General features: G+C 44.2%; 1 protein-coding gene across 1 annotated transcript in view; it reads left to right on the top strand.

Moving 5' to 3' along the window:
• The window catches only part of cubn (cubilin (intrinsic factor-cobalamin receptor)), a gene marked incomplete at its 5' end in the record, with an annotated part of 190,573 nt that overhangs the window by 118,254 nt on the left and 50,815 nt on the right, over positions 1–21,504 (top strand). Inside the window, 7 exons of the mRNA XM_084033641.1 lie at positions 421–561; positions 4,361–4,545; positions 11,621–11,792; positions 13,245–13,448; positions 15,084–15,233; positions 15,320–15,441; positions 17,763–17,988. Of these exons, the coding sequence (XP_083889767.1) occupies positions 421–561; positions 4,361–4,545; positions 11,621–11,792; positions 13,245–13,448; positions 15,084–15,233; positions 15,320–15,441; positions 17,763–17,988 (1,200 nt within the window). The remainder of the gene's footprint in view (positions 1–420; positions 562–4,360; positions 4,546–11,620; positions 11,793–13,244; positions 13,449–15,083; positions 15,234–15,319; positions 15,442–17,762; positions 17,989–21,504) is intronic.

Genomic DNA, 21,504 nt, shown 5'->3' with positions numbered 1-21,504 from the left:
CAGTCTTTTCAGCCTCCTGCCCTCCGGGAGAAGGTACCAAAGCCTCCATGCCCGCTCCACCAGACTAACAAACAGCTTCATCCACCAGGCTGTCAGGATGCTGAACTCTCTCTCCTCTCTCCCCTCAGCTTCATCCACTAGGCTGCAAGGAAGCTGAACTCTCTCCCACCCCCTCCTCTCTTGTTTTTTTTCTAGTATTAGTAATATGTTGTGCACTTTATTGTTTATTGTTTACCCCAGTGTGTTGTTTTTTTTCTGTTGGGCCTGTGCACTTTATCTCACCGTGGGATGGGGAGAAAAATTGTTTCGGTTTATTTTGTGTGGTAAATGGAAGAAATTGACAAATAAAAAGTTGAAGTTGAAGATGTCTTGTATCCACTGTCACATATACTGTGTGTTTTGTGTTGTCCGTCTGTGTAGGACGCCTACTGGGCAGACACTGCGGCGGGAACCTTCCAGCTTCCATGGACACATCTGACAGTTTTGCTTATGTCAGATTTGTCAGTGACACCAATGGAAATGCAGCTGGCTTCAGCCTGACCTTTGAGGCAAGCGTGGAAGGTATGATCATTTTCAAAGGGTTATTGAAGAGTTATGAACCGATCAAAAAATATATTCAGCCATTCTTAATCCATAGGGTTTAATATGACGTTGGTCCACCCTTTGCAGCTATAACAGCTTCAACTCTTCTAGGAAGGCTTTCCACAAGGTTTAGGAGTGTGTCTATGTGAATTTTTGACCATTCTTCCAGAAGCACATTTGTGAGGTCACAAACTGATGTTGGACGGGAAGGCCTGGTTCCTTTCACTGGAACTAAGGGGCCAAGCCCAGCTCCGGACAAACAACCCCACACCATAATCCCCCCTCCACCAAACTTTACACGTGGCACAATGCAGTCAGACAAGTACCGTTCTCCTGGCAACCGCCAAACCCAGACCTGTCCATCAGATTGCCAGATGAAGAAGCCTGATTCGTCACTCCAGAGATGTGCTTTACACCACTGCATCCGACGCTTTGCATTTCACTTGCTGATGTATGGCTTGGATGCAGCTGCTCGCCATGGAAACCCATTCCATGAAGCACTCTACACACAGTTCTTAAACTAATCTGAAGGCCACATGAAGTTTGGAGGTCTGTAGCGATTGATTGCAGAAAGTTGGTGACCTCTGCTCACTATGCGCCTCAGCATTCGCTGACCCCGCTTCTTCATTTTTCGTGGCCTACCGCTTCTTGGCTGAGTTGCTGTCATTCCCAATCACTTCCACTTTGTTTTAATCCCACTCACAGTTGACTGTAAAATATTTAGGAGTGAGGAAATTTCACGACTGGCCTTATTGCACAGGTGGCATCCTATCACCGTACCACGCTGGAATTCACTGAGCTCCTGAGAGCAACCCATTCTTTCACAAATGTTTGTAGAAACACTTATCTCACACCAAATCAAACTTGACAGAAACAAAAAAAAGCTCATCAAATCTGAATGTTTAACTCTTTACATTCTTCCAATAATCACCAAGCCTGGTCTAAATAAACTGTTAATTGATCCATTTAGACTTCAAAAGAAAAAGTTTTCTCATCACACCTAGCAGACTGTCTCATTTTTTAAGATTCATTTTAGGTCCAATAGGATTGATTCCAGTTTCTTGCTTCTAGTTGGACCTATTTCAAACTTTATTTATGTGCAAAAATAAGTGCATTACTTTTATACTTATTTGACTTGAGAGGCTCTTTATTTATGAGCACAGGACTCTCTCTTTCTTCCTTACACTTATGGAGCTGCAGCTGTAATTTCCTGAGGGATTAAAAAAAGATGCTGATTAATTAAAGATTAGAACATAGAATGCAATAATTATAATAATAATTTAGTGGTCATGTAAATGTATTCAGATTGACCTCATTGATGAGGCATAATTGATAAATCACAAAGCACTGCTCTCCCCTAAATGAAAATACTTAGGTCACTTTTAACAATAAAAAGTAGAGTTATCGTTATCAGCAATTCTGACCCTGTATAATAGGTATCAGAATCAGTTTTATTGGCCAAGTAAGTGTAAACACCTAGGAATTTCACACACATAAATAGACATACAACTAAAACAAAGATAACAAACTATAAAATGTAAACATAACATTATTTACAGGGGGTCTCTTCCTGAGCATGTTCCTCCTTGAGCGTGTTCAGCTCCAGGTTGTTATGATGACACCACAGAGCCAGCTGTTCCACCTCCGTATGCAGACAAATTTCAGGAGTTGAACAGACTGGTCTCCTGAGGTGCAGTCATTTGTGTAGAGTGAGAAGAGCAGTGGGGAGAGCACACATCCCTGAGGGACACCAGTGCTGACGGTCCAGGTGTTAGATGAGGTTTTTACCAGCCTTACCTTCTGCCTCCTGTCCCTTTTTTGCCCCCCCCCCACAGACAGTGGATCATTAGCTGAAAATACTTTTTTCAGCTTTTCAGTGTAGCCCCTCTTTGCTACTCTGATCTCTTTCATCAGTGTGTTTCTGGTTGATCCTGTCCCCACTTTTGTAGGCCTCCTCCTTGGCCTGAGTTTTTCTGTGAACCAGGTCTGTAGATGCAGCCTCAAAAACATCCATCGGTGCTGTCAAAGCAGCCTGGAGCTCCAACACTGACTCATTGGTCAATCTCACAGTTTGGACTACAGTCTTTGCAGGTTTTAGATTGTGCCTGTAGGTTGGGAGAAGATGAAACAGAGAGACCTTTAATATAGGGGTGTTCGGTGTCCGCACTGTTGCAGCTTCTCCAACACTCCAGCGTTCTTCCCTCACGTGCGTCTCCTCTAAGGTCCATAGAGCTGCTGAGCCTCCAACCAATATCTCCGAAAAAGTTAGCAAAGACCGGAGAAAAAAGTCGGAGGGTGAACTGTTGAACATTCAGCAGTTCTTCCCTGATGAATGGGATGAGTAAGAGGGAACTGAAGACCACATGAAAAACACAAAAGAGCGCATCACCAAGGCATCAATTTTGAGCGATCGATCATATTGGAACCAAGTTTTTGGCCACAGCAAATTGTAACTTTTTTCAAACTGAACAGAAACAAAGTAAAACTCATTAAACTGTCATGGTTAGTGTCGTCTTTCCATCCAGCCATCCAATGTCTACCGCTTATCCTGTATTCAGGGTTGTGGGGGTCAAGTTCTCCCAATCTTTTAAATGGCCTTATAATGGCTAAGCCTAAAACTTAAAGCCACCACCTGCTTGACGGGCTAGCTAACAAATAGTACTATGGCTAAGAATTAGTTGAGGCGCTCATCGCAACGTTACATCGCTCCGTAGTGTTTAGAAAGAACACAGCCCAAACTGTTGCCTCTCGTTTTAGGCTTGTTTATTGCTCACCGTGGTAAGAATCATTTGTGTCCACTTGGTTCCAAACCTTTGTCAACATGAGCCAGCGTATTGTTGTTTGAATCAATTCCAAAACTAGTAAATGCTGGAGCAAATCTAAAAATGGTAAATGGTAAATGGCCTCATTTATATAGCGCTGTATTCCAAAGCGCTTTACAGGAATGACTGACATTCACTCATTCATACACACATTCACACACCAACCAGGGCGACAGCCAGCTCGTCAGGAGCAATTGGGGTGAGGTGTCTTGCTCAGGGAAACCAGGCACTCAGCTAGGAGGACATGTACAAAGCAGCAATAGTGTTTTTTCAGCCATGATGGATGAAATCTGGTCGCTCTCAACATCAAAGTAAGCAGCCCCATCTCTGTGATGTGAATAAACACAATTGATCCCATGAATAAACACAACTGATCCTGTAGTCAAACTAAAATCGCATGGAGTTTGGTGTGGACAAACCTTTACATTTAATAGCCCCATATTTGCTCTCATTTAGAAATAGTTAATAAAACAGTAGCCCGTTTTGTTTCCATCCATCCATTTTCTACCGCTTATCCTGTATTTAGGGTCGCGGGGGGGCTGGAGCCAATCCCAGCTGTCATTGGGCGAAGGCACTGTACACCCTGGACAGGCCGCCAGTCTATCGCAGGGCCGACATGTAGAGACAGACAACCATTCACTCTCACATTCACACCTACAGGCAATTTAGAGTCACCAATTAACCTATCCCCATCTTGCATGTCTTTGGACTGTGGGAGGAAGCCGGAGAACCCGGAGAGAACCCACGCTTACACGGGGAGAACATGCAAACTCCACACAGAAGGAACCCGGGCCGACCCGGGAATCGAACCCAGGACCCTCTTGCTGTGAGGCGAGAGTGCTACCCACTACACCACCGTGCAGCCCCCCCGTTTTGTTTTATTCTTAAATAAATAAATGTTATGTTTCATGTTGAAAGTTTCTCTTTGTTTTATGTTTCCTCTCCTCCAATAACAGTATGTGGAGGAGAGCTGAATGCTCCCTCAGGAACGATCTCCTCGCCCAACTACCCCAACTTGTACCCACATAGCCGAGTGTGTCGCTGGGAGCTGTTAGTGCCAATGGGCCGCCGAGTGACTCTCACCATCAATGACCTGCGGCTGGAGGACTCTGGTACTTCCTGTATATATGACTATGTTGATGTGAGTCCATTATTTCCTTTTGTTTTTCTTCACTTTACTTTTTCCAGTTTAGCTTTTTCCTCATTTATATTTTCATGTTTAACCACATTGTGGTTGGTCGTTTATTAATTGTTTTGCTTGTCACACCTTAAATGTGTTAGCAGAGGAATCAGCAGTTAATATCTCAAAGAAGTGGACAAATTATTTTAAAAACCAGAAAATGAACATAGACACAAAATGTTTGTCATTTGGTGAGCAGATCCTATGAAATATAAAGGAATCACTAGGGATTAATTACAGTGCTTTTTGGGGATTATTAAACCAAAAAAAAACAAAAACTAAAAGGCTGGCTGTTTTAAGGCCTCAGACGAGTGTCAATATTTCTAGCCTTTGTTTGAGATAACTGAAAATACAAGGCTGACTGTCACGACGGGTAAAAAGGGAAAACTATGGGAATGGGAGGAGGAACCCAAATGCAGTAACTTAGACATGGGGGCGAGATAGGGAGAAACAAAAAGCGAGCTTTATTTAAGTTAATACAAAAACCAGGGATTCAGGAACAAAAAAAACTGGGGAAAGTAGCAAAAAAACAGCAAGGTCAAGTAGCAACAAAAAAGGCAGGACAAAGTATGAAGAAAAAGGCTGGACAAGGAGTGAAGGGAAGACACTGGGTGCAGTCGAATAGTCTATTTTGCTTAGGAAGGTTCCTAACTGAAGAAGTGACCCGGAAGTAAACAAGTGGCCGCCATGATAAGAGCTGTTCGAATTCTCTAACTGCAAAGGAAAGGAGCTCCAATGCTTCCTTTCAGAGCTCCTTTAGCATAGGATGCAACGGACCTTCCTATGCGAAAGGAAAGGAGATCACGCCGACCCACAATTCTTTGCGAGAGCAACATTTAAAGTGCCGCACACCTCGGCCGTTCATGATCACAAACGATATGTACATTTGCATATTTAACAATTACTTTCATGCAGACTGTAATTGGAATAGTGATCATAAATGTGTGTGGACAGTGATAATAATTGAATGGTATTTTTTTTATGTATTTCAATCATGTTACAAACTTGACAAAAACTAAACTAAAACCACAAATGAAATGTAAATAAAGCAAACGGTCAAACAGGAAGGAGGAGCTGCTGGACCTGAAGCCAGTCAGTGAACCAGCTGTTTATCAAACCAACATGTGGAGAAGTGGACGACGCGTTTTTTGTAGTCCAGTATTGTAGTTTCTCCAGCGCAGACGCACGTCAATCGCCGGTGCCGATCATCAGCTGTCAATCATCAGCGGCCGCGTTATAATGACGTAGCTTAGTGAAAGTCCGGTCGGATTCTCTGAGCACTGCGGTCGACTTTTCCTAACTCCTTTTGAGTTCTCCTATCGCCTTTCCTTAACCCTGTGACGTTTTCCCCAGAGGTCAAGGAATAGGAGTTAGGAATAGGAGTTAGGACCATATTTTTTGACTATTCGACTGCACCCACTGACTAAATACACAGGGAGGCAGGGAGCTGACGAGGGACAGGTGAAACACACTAGGGCAGCTAGGGTAATCAACACGAGAGGGTGGGGAAGTCAAGACAGCAGAAACAACAAGGACCAGGAAGTACAAGATAAGGACTACAAAATAAAACAGGAAAACAACACTACAAAAACCCACAGTCATGACATGGACAAGACAAGAAAAACAAGTGACAACACAAGACAGAATGACTACAAAAACCCCAAAAGACTGCCCGGGAGGCCGGGGCAGGAGGTTGGGCAGGTACTGCAGGCTGCTGAGGCTCCGCCGGTGCAGTGACTGGGAATGGCTGAGGCGCCGCCCAGGCCGGAACTTGAGAGGGCAGAGGCTCTGCTGATGCAGAAAGAGGCGACGAGCGGACCCCCGCCGACTCAGGACCACTGGCAGGTATCGACCAAGCCGCCAACTGAGAACCATTGGCAGGTGTCGACCGGGCCGCTGACAAAGCAGCAGGAACCGTTGTCAGCCATGCCGTTAAAGGGGATGACCTAGCAGGCATCGGCTGGGCAGCCGACAAAAAACATCGAGCTGAGGCACGGGCTGGTAGCTGTGCCGTGGCTGAGGCATGGTCTAAGGCCGGAGCTGAGGCATGGGCTGAGGCCGGTAGCTTGGCTGTGGCTGAGACATGGAAAACCAAAAACATACCTTAAAGGGACTTGAAACCGGCAGGAACATGAGCAGGAGAAGACGTGGACAAGAGGCATGGACAGACGCGAACAGAGGCAGACAGAAACAATGACCGCACAAGACAGAATGACTACAAAAACCCCAGAAACCGAAACAATAATAATAATAATAATACATTTCATTTGTTGGCGCCTTTCAACCATCCAAGGTCACCTTACATGATAAATTCAATTCAATTAAATTTCATAGTGTCAAACAACAGAAGTCATCTCAGGACACTTAACATTGAGCAGGACTAGAATACGCTCAAAATTTCAAGAGCAACACAATTTCAAAGTCACAACATCACCCAGGGGAAAGCTTTACAGCGACAGTGGCGAGAACAAACTGCCTTAATAGGCTTTTAGGCAGAAATCTCGTGCAGCCCAGGCCCTTGGGTTCCAACTGCATTTGGTGTTGGTAGTATAGTAGTAGTAGCATTAACAGTAGTGGTGGCATTAACAGAAGCATGTATCAAGTAGTAGTCCGTGGCAGCAGGCACAGCCACGCCGAGATGGATCCATCCAACAATGTTGCTGAAGACCAAAAGCAGGAGTAGTTGAGCAGTCACACAGCGGGCAGGTGGAGCTACAATGTGGTGTTTCCAGCGTCAGGCCAGTTAGCAGTCGGTCAGGACCTCAGTGGACTCTGCTGGACCAGGAAGCAAAAGCCAGAATAGAAGCCAATTAGAATACTGAGGGGGTGGGATTTGGAGAGTGATGATTTGGATCCGATGAGAAGAATTTTTACTTTTATTGCCATTGAGTTTGAGCTTGTTGTTTGACATCCAGTTTGTGATGGTTTGCAGGCAGTCGATGAGGGCAGTTGGTGGTGATGTAGTGTCTGGTTTGGTGGTGATGTAGATTTGGGTGTCGTCAGCATAACAGTGGAAGTGGATACCAAAATGACGGAATTACCGAGGGGGAGGATGTAGATGATGAAGAGTAAGGGACCGAGGACAGAACCTTGTGGAACACCCGGGAGGAGTGGTGAGGGTGATGATCTGGCGTTTTCTCCTTGGATAAACTGCAAACGGTCAGACAGGTAAGAATGAAACCACTGAAGGGCAGTGCCAGAGATCCCAGCGCCGGCCAAACGATCTAAGAGGATGGTGTGGGATATTGTGTCGAAGGCGGCACTGAGGTCTAGGAGTATGAGGATGGTGAGTAGGCCAGAATCCGCTGTTAAGAGAAGGTAATTTGTTATTTGAGTGAGAGCTGTTTCTGTGTTATGATGGGGACGGAAACCAGACTGGAAAGGCTCAAAGAGGTCGTTTCTTGATAGATGGTCGTGAAGTTGGCAGGCAACTGTACGTTCGAGAACTTTTGAGATGAATGGGAGGTTTGAGATAGGACGATAGTTATTGAATTCATTCGGGTCTAGGCCAGGCTTCTTTAGTATCGGTATTACTGAAGCAGTTTTGAGTAGGGAGGGAACAATGCCATTTGACAGACAGGAGTGAACAATTTGTGTGATGCTCTGCTGCTCTGGGCTGCTCTGGGCAGGATGAATATTTTTTCATACACTGCTCCAAAAAATAAAGGGAACACTTAATCAACACAGTATAACACCAACTCAGTTAAACTTCATGGACATCAATCTGTTCATTTAGGAAGCACAAGTGATTGTGAATCAGTTTTAGATGCTTTTGTGCAAATGAGTGACAACATGAATGGAGGCGACAGCAGGACAAGAAGCAACAAGGGAGGTTCTGATGTGGAGGCCACAGACAGTTGCTCTCTCCTTCTCCTTCCTGACTGGTTCTTCTTTTGCGTTCTGCTAGTGCTCTAGTCACTATTTGGAGCATGAGGCGGTACCTGCAGCCCAATCAGGTTCAAAGGTAGTCCAGCTCCTCCAGGATCCACATCCATATGTGAGAGCCTGGAAGATATACCAGGAGGCCGATTGTTACATCAGATATAAACCGAGCAGCATGACCAGTATCTGCTCCTTTGTGTGAGGAGGACCAGGAAGAGCACTGCCAGAGCTCTACAAAATTACCTCCAGCAGGCTACTGGTGTTCATATTTCTGACGAAACTGTCAGAAACAGACTCCATGAGGGTGTAGTGAGGGCTGAATTCCTAGTGCAGGGATTCCCAAAGGGGTATGCGAGCTGCCACCACGGGGTGCGTGAGATGAAAAATGTAATGGCTGTCTGGTGTAAAAAATATTACACAATTAGGCTACAATGTTTTTTAAGTGGGATTTTTCCATAGCCTACAATAAAAAAACATGAACAATAAACATTTCCTTTGTAATCCCTTTTATTTTAAATAAAAAAACTATAATTTTTTTTATTGTTACTACATTTTTGATAGAAACGTAGAAAAAGACAGCCACTGTCTTCTTCTACGCACTGTAGGCTGGGGTATATGCACGCCAACTTGTTTCATTCATTCTTTCAAACATGCTTAATTGGCTGAAATCAGGGAAACTGTCAAGTGGGACATCTCATGACAAAGTTTTTAGTCATGAAGGAGGAGAGGGACCAAGAGAGAGTGAGGATTTGGAGACAACAGACGGAGAGAATAGGACCGGATCCGAGAGAAGAAAATGCGCCAGAGGAAACTGAAGTGGAGGGAAGGAGATGGCAAAAAAGAGGTGATGAGGGTGAACACCAGACGGGGGGAAAAATAAAGAAATATGATGAAAATTATCTGGGTCTGGGCTTCACTTGGATCGGCGATACAGATCACCCAAAGCCTCAGTGCGTAGTGTGCAGTGAGGTTCTAGAAAACAGCTATCTGAAGCCTTCTTATCTCCGTTGTCGACTGCACACGAAACATGGCAATATAAGTGAAAAGCCAAAAACAAATGCAGTTTCATTCATGCGTTGGGTCTACGAAAGACGCATTACGGCTTCATATCTGCTCAGTTATAGAGTAGGGAGAAGGGGCTGCCGCACACAACTGCCGAAGACGTGTTTGCCAGCGGCTAAAGAGATGGTGGAGTGTATGATTGGAGAGAAAGAGGCAAAAAAGTTGGACATGATTCCTGTGTCTCATAACACTGTGTTACTGGGGAAAAATGACCTGGACACATCAACCAACTCGCCGAGCAGCTACGGAAACACTTCCCACCTATGGACACATCTCACGCTTGGATTCGCAATCCATTTAAAGTTTCCCTGCCCATCCCACAGCTGTCATTTCATGAGCAGGAGCAGCTGATCGAGCTGTCATCTGATGGAGCACTGCAGTTGCAGTTCAAACGAAAGCCTCCTGTGGATTTTTGGACCGAGTCACTGACAGCATACACAGTCCTGGCAAAGCAAGCCTTGAGAGTTTTGATGCCCCCCCACTTATCTCTGCGAGGCTGGTTTCTCTGCTCAAGCAGCAGTTAAAACCAAACATCGGCGGGGCGGCCGGTGGTGCAGTGGTTAGGGCAGCCGCCCCATGTACAGAGGCTCAATGTCCTCGACGCGGTGGTCCCGGGTTTGACAACAAATGTCGCTCAGCAAAGTCCAGACTCTTCTCTGTTCTGTATGTCGATAAAAGAAAGCTTTGTTGCATTCTTTTTCCTTCTTTTTGAAGGGGGGATTGGGGGTGCGCCAAACCGGTTGGGACGTAGAAGGGGGTGTGCTGCAAAGAAAGTTGGGAACCGCTGTCCTAGTGGGACCGGGTCTCACAGCCCAGCACCGTGCAGCTCTATTGGCATTTACCAGAGAACGCTAGAATTGGCAGGTCCGCCATTGGCGCCCCTTTTATCTATGTGTTCATGCCTTACAAGACAAGGAAAAGGAACACAGACCCCTACTGGATAGGAGGGGTCATCACACCTCCCCCCATAAAAACTCAATAGGAATACAGACAGACCACAGCTCCAACATACATTTTTTTGGCATCTAAAATGATATCAATATACAGACTAGTTGTAATGAATCCCCCAGCCCACCAACAAATCCCTGCTGCAACCCAGAAACTCCAACACATGGAGAAGCATTTAAGAGAGTCAATTGAGAAGGATAAAAGGCCAGAATAGCACAGTCAGATGGATCAGCACTAGATTGAAGAGCAGGGGATCGGAAGAGGGGTCGTCACACATGTAACAGACATTATGCTGCCTGTTCACCAGCCACCATGACCCCTTTGGAAGTGGATCAGTGATAGAGCCATACCCTCAGAGGGTCGCACAGAATCCATGTCATAGCCAACGGTACCCTGACTGTCAGGTGGCAGGATGAAATCCTCAGAGCGATTGTCAGACCTTATGCTGGTGCAGTGGGTCCTGGGCTCTTCCCGGTGCTGGACAATGCCTCTTGGGTCCAAAGTGTGTAGGCAGTTCCTGGATGATTCATTAATTGATGCCATTGACTGGACCTATTGTTCCCCTGAGCTAAATCCAATAGTCCACCTATAAGATGTTATGTATCGGTGTATCAGACGCCGCCAAGTACCACCACAAACTGTCCAGGAGCTCACTGATGCCCTGATCCAAATCTGGGAGGAAATCACCCAGGACACCATCCGTCGACTCTTCAGGAGCAGCCCAGGCATTGTTGGGAGAGCATACAGGCATGCAGGGGCCATACACACTACTGAGACACATTATGTGCTGCTGTGATGAAATTCACTCAAGTCAGCTTGTGATTTTAATTTTCTTGTTTGATATTAGGTGTGACTTAGAATCCAGCCCTCAATGGGTTGATAATTTTGGTTTCCATTGACGGTTGTTGTGTAATTTTTTTCTCAACGAATTATACAATGCACATCAGTAAAGATTTTCAACTTTATTAATTCTTTCACCAATCTGGTGTGTGAGATAGTGATGCTAGTTAATTTTTTTCAGCAGTGTAACTTTTTTTGATTTCTCCAGTGTTACTTCTACAAGCTTAAAGGTTCTGTACAACCCTATTGGTATAGGCCTGTCAATCTGTCTGCCTATTTACCTATAAGCTTCTATGTCTTTTAGGTACTGAACGGGTTGGTGGCTGATGCCCCGCGCCTGCAGAGATTCTGTGGTACAGTACCAGCAGGAACACAGGTGTACTCCTCCGGCAACACCATGGCCATTGTGTTCCGTACTGACTCTTCTGTGTCCAATGGTGGCTTCATGGCTTCTTACTCCTCTGAGGAGCCTGCAGGTTAGATACTCCCATGGACAAAACTAAAATTGTACTTACTTTTGAACTTGCTATTTTTAGATATCATTGACAAACATCAGTTGGTGGCAACCATTCTTAAAAAAAAATTATTGTTGTTTCCCGTAGCCTCCTCAAAAATCTTGATGAAGAAGTTAGCGTTGGATTGCTTTATGGTCTTTATCACTTTGTTTCTCATTGAAGTAAACTTTTGTCGGTCTGTCATGAGGCCTGATTTTAATGAACATTTCAGTAACTGGTCTCTATCCTTCATGAGTTTCCTACATGCTTCATTTAGCCAGGGCAGTGTGTACTTTCTTAATTTCGGTTGGCTTTGTCCTTTAAGAAAGGGCCTCAAAGTTTCCTTAATTTTTGACATTAATTGGTTAGTGTAACTCCCTAGGTCACCTGTACAGAGGACTTTATCCCATTCCACTGCTCTAATGTCCATTACTTGTGTTTCTTGGCCCAAGCAAGTCTCTTCTTCTTCTTGTTCACCCTCAGTAGTGGCTTCTTTGCAGCAACCATGAAGGCCTGATTCAGTCTCCTCTGAACAGTTGATGTTGATGTGTCTGCTACTTGAACTCTGTGAAGCATTTTGTGGGATCTAATTTGAGGTGCTGTTAATTTGTGGTTTCTGAGGCTGGTATGTTATCGTCTGCAGCAGAGGTAACTCGTGGTCTTCCTTTCCTGGGGCGGTCCTCATGAGAGCCACTTTCATCATAGCGTTTGATGGTTTTGGAGACTTCACTTGAGGACACACTTAAAGATCTTGAACTTTCCCTCATTGACCTTCATGTCTTAAAAAAGTAATGATGGACTGTCATTTCTCTTTACTTAGTTGAGTGGTTCTTGCCATAATATGGATTAGAACAGCTGTCTAATAGGGCTATAAATCCTACCTCTGCCCAACACAACTGATGGTCTCAAACACATTAAGAAGGCAAGGAATCCGACGTATTAACTCTTGAGAAGGCATCAACTAATTACATAACAACTAATTTCAACTAATAATGTGACATCCATCCACCAATAAATCAGAGCTAGAAAAAGTGCTGAGCTAATCTTTTCAACCATCAAATCATTTTTTTTTTTTACGTTATGTTCCACCTGTCTACCCTTTTTCACTGGGAAATGCATCACCATAAGAGTGCAAGATACTCTTGAATTGCTGTTTCAGCGACTTTAAATTAGGTATCTACTCCAATAATGAAAGTGGAGTATTAGTGAAGAGTAGCCCTGACCCTTTCAGTTAGTCTGTGATCACTTATTCTAATTGCGAATGCTATTGGTAATATTTTTCTGTTGTTGGTTAGTTTGTATTGTGTTATACTTGCAGGTGTTTCTAATATGTATTCTACCCTTGTTGTCATAAGCAGGGTGTTATTGTGGTGTTTGTGGTTATATTTTATGAGTGTGTCTCTCATTGTGCATTTTCATGTGGCCTTTTGTTAGAATGTGGTGGAGTCCTGAACAACCCAGTGGGCGGGAACTTCACTTCCCCTGGGTACCTTGTGTCCAACTACAGCAACAACCTTAACTGTGAATGGCTGATTCAGAACCCACAGCACATTAACTCCTCTATTGTGGTGCTGATAGAAGACCTGCACCTGGAGAACCACCAGACCTGTGAGTCTGACTACCTCCAGTTACGCTTAGGTGAGTGCCGCACAGGAAGCTCCGACACATACATTATAGATCTGGGGGCTACTGCACAATCCTAGATAGGGATTAAGCCAGGATTTTCCAGTCATCCTGGCTGAAATTAGCTGTGATCTGGTTGCATGTCACATATGTAATATTAACAGAAGCAGTAATATTAACAGTAGTAGTCCATGGTAACAGACACAGCCACCCTGAGATGGATCCATCTCCATCATGTCCACGTAGACCAGAAAGCAGCCAATGATGACCAGCATCACAGCAGCAGGTGGAGCCATAATATGGTGCTTCATCATCAGGCAAGTTGGCAGTTGGTGTCGGTCAGGACCTCAGAGCACAAGAAAGCACAGCCAGACACCTGGGAGTAATCCTGGGAGGAGTCGAGTTAGTAACAGTAGTCATTAGTCAACCTTAGTCAGTCTTAATAATACTAGCACTACATCAAACGAGACCACGGTGTTGGTGCAGTCAGGATCAGGTTCCCCTATGATCCAGGGAGACCAAGACGACAAAACACAGGGACTCTGGGGAACATACAGAGAGAGAGAGAGAGGCTAAGTGTCTCATTATAAATCCCCAGACGATCTAGGTCTATATCAGCATAACTAAGTAAGAGCTGATAAAGGCAAAACTGAGCATCAAAGAGGAAACTTCTAAGCCTACTAAATGTGGGAATGGTGTCTGCCTCCTGAACCAGAACTGGAAGATGGTTCCACAGAAGAGGGGCTTGATGGTTTGATATTGCCTAAATTAAGCATATGTAACTTGTAAAGTATTGGCCCAAACACAGAAGCTTATGGAACACTGTATCTAACTTCAATTAATGGTGTCGAACGCAGCACTAAGATCTAGCAGGAACAGTACAGGAACCAGTCCTTTGTCAGAAGCGATTAGAAGGTCATTTGTTATTTTCACCAGAGATGTCTCTGTACTATGATGTAATCTAAATCCTTACTGGAAGTCCTCAAGTAGACTGTTGTTATTTAGAAAGTCACACAGCTGATTGGTGACTACTAAAGATCTTAAAGAGAAAAGGAAGATCTGATATAGGTCTGTAGTTAGCTAAAACCCCTGGATTTATCGTAGGCTTTTTAAGAAGAGGTTTAATTCCAGCTACTTTAAAGGACTGTGTCACAAAGCCTTTTGATGCCGATTTCACTTTCCTGGGGAAAGAAGTGGCTCTCGATTAGCAGTGCAAATTAGTGCATTAGCACTCACTCAACTCACAATAAGCTGTGTCACTGTTTCTGGAAATCCTCGTGCAGTGGACTAAACCATTTCGCGTATTCTGTAAGGGGTGACAGTGAGGCGAGCCGCCACTTTAATTCACTTATATATTGTACTGAGCCAATTTCACGTTACCTACAACATAAATTACTTAAAAATAAATATAATAAATAAAACTCTCAGTTTCCCCCCTCTATGCCATTAGGCACAACATTTGCATTATTCATCTATTCACGTTTGTTAAAATATTTCAACTCGAGCAAGTAATTCACTTGACACTTACTCTCAAGCCTGTAAAAGTTGAAATTCTCCTCCTGATGTCCTGAAATTGCTGAATCAGAAATGGATAAAACATATATTGTATGGATTAAATCCTCTTGCTAAACTTTCTGCCCCCTCCCTCAGGTGACTCAGATGGGGAGCTGTTAGCCAAGTTCTGTGGGCAGACCACCCCCAACATTCCCATTGTGGTCTTCACCCCAGAGCTTTGGGTCCAATTGAAGACTGACTCCTCCCAGGGAGACCTGGGCTTCAAGGCCACGTATTTGTTCTCTGGTAAGAGAGACATTCTTAAATATAGCATTACTGTTTGTCATACTGTTATAATCAAAGTCCTCATATGGATCATGCTGTCTTGGCAGAGTGTGGCGGCTGGCAGACAGGTGAAGGAGGGGTGTTATCCAGTCCTAACTTCCCCAACATATACCCCAGCCCCAGTCGCTGTGCTTGGCTGCTTGAGGCCCCAGTGGGCCACACTATTACAGTGAGTCCAGCATTGCATGAACTCAAAGAATGGTAGCGCTTTGCAGTGATATCTTGTCTGTTTGCTGTTATGCCAAATATTGCTCACCTAGGGATTCTGCACCACATTGATTTTATTATTAAAAAATACATGGTTGTCTGAGTTCACTTTCTCGCTCAATTAATTGCTTTACATTTCAAGTCAGAAAAAAATAATTCCTCAACTTTTGTCACGAAAACAGCAACATTTCAGTGAAATAACTCCATAATGATGGTGATCAGTAAAATGTCTGAAGTCATGATTCTAGGTTTGTTTTCATTTTGTATTGTCATTTAAAATTACCAACGATACTTTGGAGAGGAGGAAAAGAAAACACCCTTGCTACAGTACTAGGAATGAACTGAGATGGCAGGTACAGCCTGATAGCAAGTGGAATTTCAATATTGTACTGTATGATGCAGTTAAACATACATCAAGGACTTTTAATAATTACTTGAAGCCGTGGTCCTCGACAGCAGCATAAGGGCACATATTTTATATTCCACTAGATTCAGTAATGCCTTGGCTCTGTCTGCTTCACATCTAGAGGCTTCTTAAAAATGGTGGGGATAAGTTGTTGGACACCTGATTTATTTTGCCTCGCGCCGGTGATGAGCATATCTGTGTGATACTGTATAATATGCATGAGCATGTTTGACGTGTTTTCAATGACATACAACATGAGCAAAATAGGCAAAAGCAAGACAAGCCCCAACGAAGGAAGTGTTTAGCATGTGGTGGCCACAGACAGCTGATCTCTCCTTCTCCTTCCTGATTGATTCTTCTCTAGCTTGTGTTCTGCTAGTGTCCTTGTCACTACTCGGACGTAAGGCGGTACCTGCATCCCAATCAGGTTGCACAAGTAGTTCAGCTCCTTCAGGTATGCACATCAATATGTGTGGTCGGGAGAAGAATTACTCTGTTTCGCTGTCTCCCAACACAGTCTCAAGAGCATGGAGGAGGGCATTAACCTAGCAGCAGGACCGGTATCTGCTCCTTTGTGCGAGGAGAACCAGGAGGAGCACTGCTAGAGCCCTACAAAATTACCGCCAGCAGGCTAGTGGTGTTCATGTTTCTGACCAGACTGTCAGAAACAAACTCCATTAGGGTGGCATGAGGGCTGGACGTCCTCTAGTGGGACCTGGTCTCACAGCCCAGCACCGTTCAGCACCATTGGCGAGTTACCAGAATTGGCAGCTTCGTCATTGGTGCCCCATTCTCTTCACAGACAAGAGCAGGTTCACACTGACAGGCATGAAAGGGTCTGGAGACTGTGTGGTGAACGTTATGCTGCTGTAATGTCACCCAGCATGACCAGTTTGGTGGTGGGTCAGTGATGGTCTTGAGAGGCACATCCTTGTAGGGCCGCACAGACCTCCATGTCATATCCAACAGTACAGTGACTGCTGATAGGTACCAGGATTAAATCCTCAGAGACATTGTCAGACCTTATGCTAGTGCAGTGGGTCCTGGGTTCCTCCTGGTGCAGGACATTGCCAGGGTGTGTAGGTAGTTCCTGGATGACAAAGGCATTGATGCCATTGACTAGTTCTCACGTTCCTTTGACCTAAATCCAATCCGGCACCTAAGGGACTCTATGTATTGGTGCATCCAACACTGCCAAGTACCACCACAGACTGTCCAGGAGCTCAATGATGCCCTAATCCAGGTCTTGGAGGAGACCCACCAGTACATTATCCGCTGACTCATCAGGAGCAGCCCAGACATTGTCAGGAGTGCGGTGGCCAAACTACTGAGTCACATTATGAGTTACTGTAATGATATCCACACAAGCTCATCAGGATTTGATGTGTGAGATGGAGATGTGTTCCCTCTTTTTCAGCAGTGTAACTTCTTGTCTACAATGTACATCAGTAAAGATTTTCAACTTGAATAATTTATTCAACAAGATCTGATTTGTGATTTATTTGTTCCATTAATTCTTTTGAGCAGTGTATGTTGAATAATGTATGATATACCAAACAAGACAATTTGGATATATAGCACAGATATACCAATTGAAGACTGCTGTTTTTAATATCATTATGTATTGAGTTGATAATGGACACTCCTTGCCATTGTGAGCCAGCCACTGTTATTGTAGTCTAAGATGCTTTCAAGGTGTGGGAGATTTACACTGCAGAGGTAGTTCCATTGTGAGTTGTCTTGTACAGTGAGTAGTGGGAGCTTCCATTTGCTGTCACTGTTGACATCTTGGTCTTACCTTCAACTGGACACATTGAACAGCTGAGGTTGTTGAAATCCAGGATCTACTGATATGTTTCCACTTCTGTGTCTTCTAGCTAACCTTCAGTTATTTTAACCTGGAGCCTCACTCTCAATGTGGCTGGGACTCTGTCACCATCTTCAATGGAGGTTCCCCTGGCTCCCCTGTGATTGGCCAATATTGTGGGACCACTTCCCCAGGAACCATCCAGTCAGGATCCAACAAGCTCGCCATAGTCTTTCTGGCTGACCACAGTGTGTCCAGAGGAGGCTTTATGGCATCCTGGTCTGCTGATTCCTCAGGTTGGTTTACAAATTTACATGCAACACATGCTCTACTCAGACCCTCCAGTCATCTGTTAGGTGATGTCTCCAGTCTGAGGTGGCTTTTTACCCCGGAACCTCTCCATACCCTGGAGGGACTGGCGACTGAACTGCTTATTTGGAATTTAACTATATATCATGAGGGGTCCACATATGCATCAAATCATTGGCTTACCATGTTTAAGTCATTTCAGGAGTCATTTAATCATACCTTATTTCATCAGCTTTTAGTAACTGCATCACAAGAGTGTCTCTTGTGACGAGGTCAAGGAGTGAACATAGAGCAGCTCTTCTCCTTCATGTATTATGTCCCAGTACATGTGATATTTGAAACAGTCCCAGAACATAAGGTCGTTGTGAGTGTTATGACCCTAAAAATAAATAATCACAAGTGTGATAGTGATTTTTCCTCTGCGGGAACTTCATCCTAATAAAACGTTCTACAAAATTACAAAAGGAAGCACTTCTTTTGCAGAAAGAACATAGATTTTTGGGTACCACAGTATTTACCTGAGGACTATACCTAACTACACACACACAGACACACACACGTGAATTCAGAGCTGACACAATATAGCGGCAGCCCTTAGCTCGACCATGTTTGCTCTTTGTTACCAAGCGGGGACCTCACTCATACACACTTTACTAGATTCAACAAAACCTTAAACTCGAATTCACCGTCATTATGTCACAAAACTATTGACGATGTTAAAAGATTAGTACAGCCATGTTAACTATGTATAACATGGACAACATACCTGGAAAATTGTGACAAATAGTCACAAGAACTTTACTCTAATGATGAAAATGCCAGTATACATAAAGAACAAGTAAACAATGTAACATAAAACTACATTATACTACCTCAAAATTAGACTTTCTGGACTAAAAAATATATATTTGAAATTGAATAACATGTGTAGTCCATTACACAATTTAACAAGCATCAAAACAATATTTGTTTCTCACCATTGACGACCATACATATGTGACCCACCACGGCAAACCAGCAATAAGTCGACTGGGACGAATTTGCGTAAACAACGAAGTAAGCAGGTTTTTTTTTTTCCAAAATGAGTGATTTTTGTTTTTTTGCAGAATATGCAAGTTGAGATCATGAAGAAGCCACTCCATGTTTCAGATAACAGTATTGGTTGCCTTAAAAGTATACATTTTGTATTTGTAGTTTCGGAAAAAATCTGCCGTTGTCTGTGTCTTTGCTGGGGCGTGTATGGCGATGCAGTAAATTTCCATACTGATTACCGTTGGCTAGTGTTGTCACGATACCAACATTTTGGTACAAAGACCAATGTATTTCGATCATTTTTGATACTTTTCGATACTTTTTCAAATAAAAAGAGAACGCAAAAAATTACTGACTTTATTTTAATAGAAAATCTTAGAACAATAACATATTAATCAGTAAATAAAATAAAATACCACAAAGACAATGATAAAAATAAATGGTAAATGGCCTCATTTATATAGCGCTTTTCTCCAAAGCGCTTTACAGGAATGACTGACATTCACTCACACATTCACACACCGACGGCAGAGTCAACCACGCAGGGCGACAGCCAGCTCGTCAGGAGCAATTGGGGTGAGGTGTCTTGCTCAGGGACACCAGGCACTCAGCTAGGAGGAGCCGGGGATCGCAATCTTGCGGTTGCCAGCCAAACGCTCTACCTCCTGACAAGCTTTTCTAATGCACACAATTTTAAAATAATGCATGCATTTTACAGCTCTGGAAAAAAATAAGGGACCATTTATTGTAAATCAGCCCATGCTGATTTACAATAAATGGTCCCTTATTTTTTGGCAAAAAGTTTAAAAATAACTGTGAAAATATAAATACAATAATATAATATAAAATATTATAATATTATTATATTTAATTATATTATTATATATATGTAATAATATTTTTCTTCCAGAGCTACTTTTGTTAAAGGTACAATATGTAAGAAATCTAAAGCAACTGGCTGTAAAATCATCCTCATATGTCATAGCCACTCAGGAATAATGATCATATAACATACTGAACTCACCAACAACAACAGTACAGCCAAAATATTGGCATTTAAAAAAATCTTTTGCGGACCGCAAATCATTTATGTTTTGAAAACATGTTTTGGCACGTGGCGCCACCCACCGGCGTCTACAAATCATTGCAGTCAGTAGAGTCTCAGCTGCTGAGCAACCACGGGTTGCCAGTTTCGACTGAGCTACAATGGCGGAGGCAACAAAACCCAAAAGAGCTCGTTATAATTCACAAAAACTCCAAGATAAAAACCGAGGCAAAGCGAGGGTCTATATAGGGGATTTATTTGAACGGTGGAGACAAGTGAAAGCTGAGAGGAATTTGAAATCGGATGCAGGATTGGCTACTCTTCTCCTAGACAGGTAAGTTGAGCTTGGCTAACTAAGTTAGCATCATAGCTTGACGGGGATGGACATTTAGAATACTTTGAACTGTCGAGTAACAACGTTATTCATTTCGATCATAGAAACAAACGTTAGCAGCACAGCTTAGCATTAGCACTGTCCTGTCACGGGCATCCGGCTGTCCAGCCGCTGGACGGCGGCCGGCCGGACATCGGCTGGATGCTAGCAGCATTAGCACTGTTCTGTTACGAGCTGTGCTGCTAATGTTTGTTTCTACGATCGAAATGAGTAACGTTGTTACTCCGCTGTCCGGCCGCCTTCAGCGTGTTTGGATACGCCAACAGCTCTGGCAACCTCGAGTCTGGGGTGGAGGGGGAGACAGATACAACTCGCCGCAGTGTTTTGAATTTGAGTGTAGTATGTTTTTGGCCACATTCTTACATATAGCGCCTTTAATGCGGCGTTCACACCGGACGCGATAGACGCGAATACAATCGCGTGAGATGCTTGTATCGCGCCGCTTGATCATTTTGGGCTATTTGTGTCATTCGCTTAATTTGCGCATGACGCTCATTTTTGAACCGGTGCCGCTCTAGCGGGGGAAACGAGGACAGCGCTGGCGGGGGGCCGGCGGGTCACGTCGGCGGACCCTCCTCCTCCGCATCGGGGTACCCGATGCCAGAGTCCGTGAGCCTCCTCCGGGGGCCACGTCCCTCGCACCTCTCCCCAGGGAGAGTCGGGGCCACATTCGACTACGACCTCAGATCAGAAAAGACAACCCGCTGAATTTAAGCATATTACTAAGCAGAGGAAAATAAACTATCCAGGATTCCCTCAGTAGCGGCGAGTGAAGAGGGAAGAGCCCAGCGCCAAATCCCCGTCTGACGGGCGGACGTGGGAAATGTGGCGTACGGAAGACCGCTTGCCCGGTGTCGCTCGGGGGCCTGAGTCCTTCTGATTGAGGCTCAGCCCGTGGACGGTGTGAGGCCGGTAACGGCCCCCGTCGCGCCGAGGTCCGGTCTTCTCGGAGTTGTTTGGGAATGCAGCCCGTCCATCTCAGCTCATCTGTTTGTCGGCTTGAATTCGTCGCTGATTGGATGTCGTGGCGCG

Source organism: Eutrigla gurnardus (genome assembly GCF_963514095.1).
Source record: "Eutrigla gurnardus genome assembly, chromosome: 18".
Taxonomy (NCBI): domain Eukaryota; kingdom Metazoa; phylum Chordata; class Actinopteri; order Perciformes; family Triglidae; genus Eutrigla; species Eutrigla gurnardus.
This window is presented reverse-complemented; position numbering and strand designations above follow the sequence as displayed.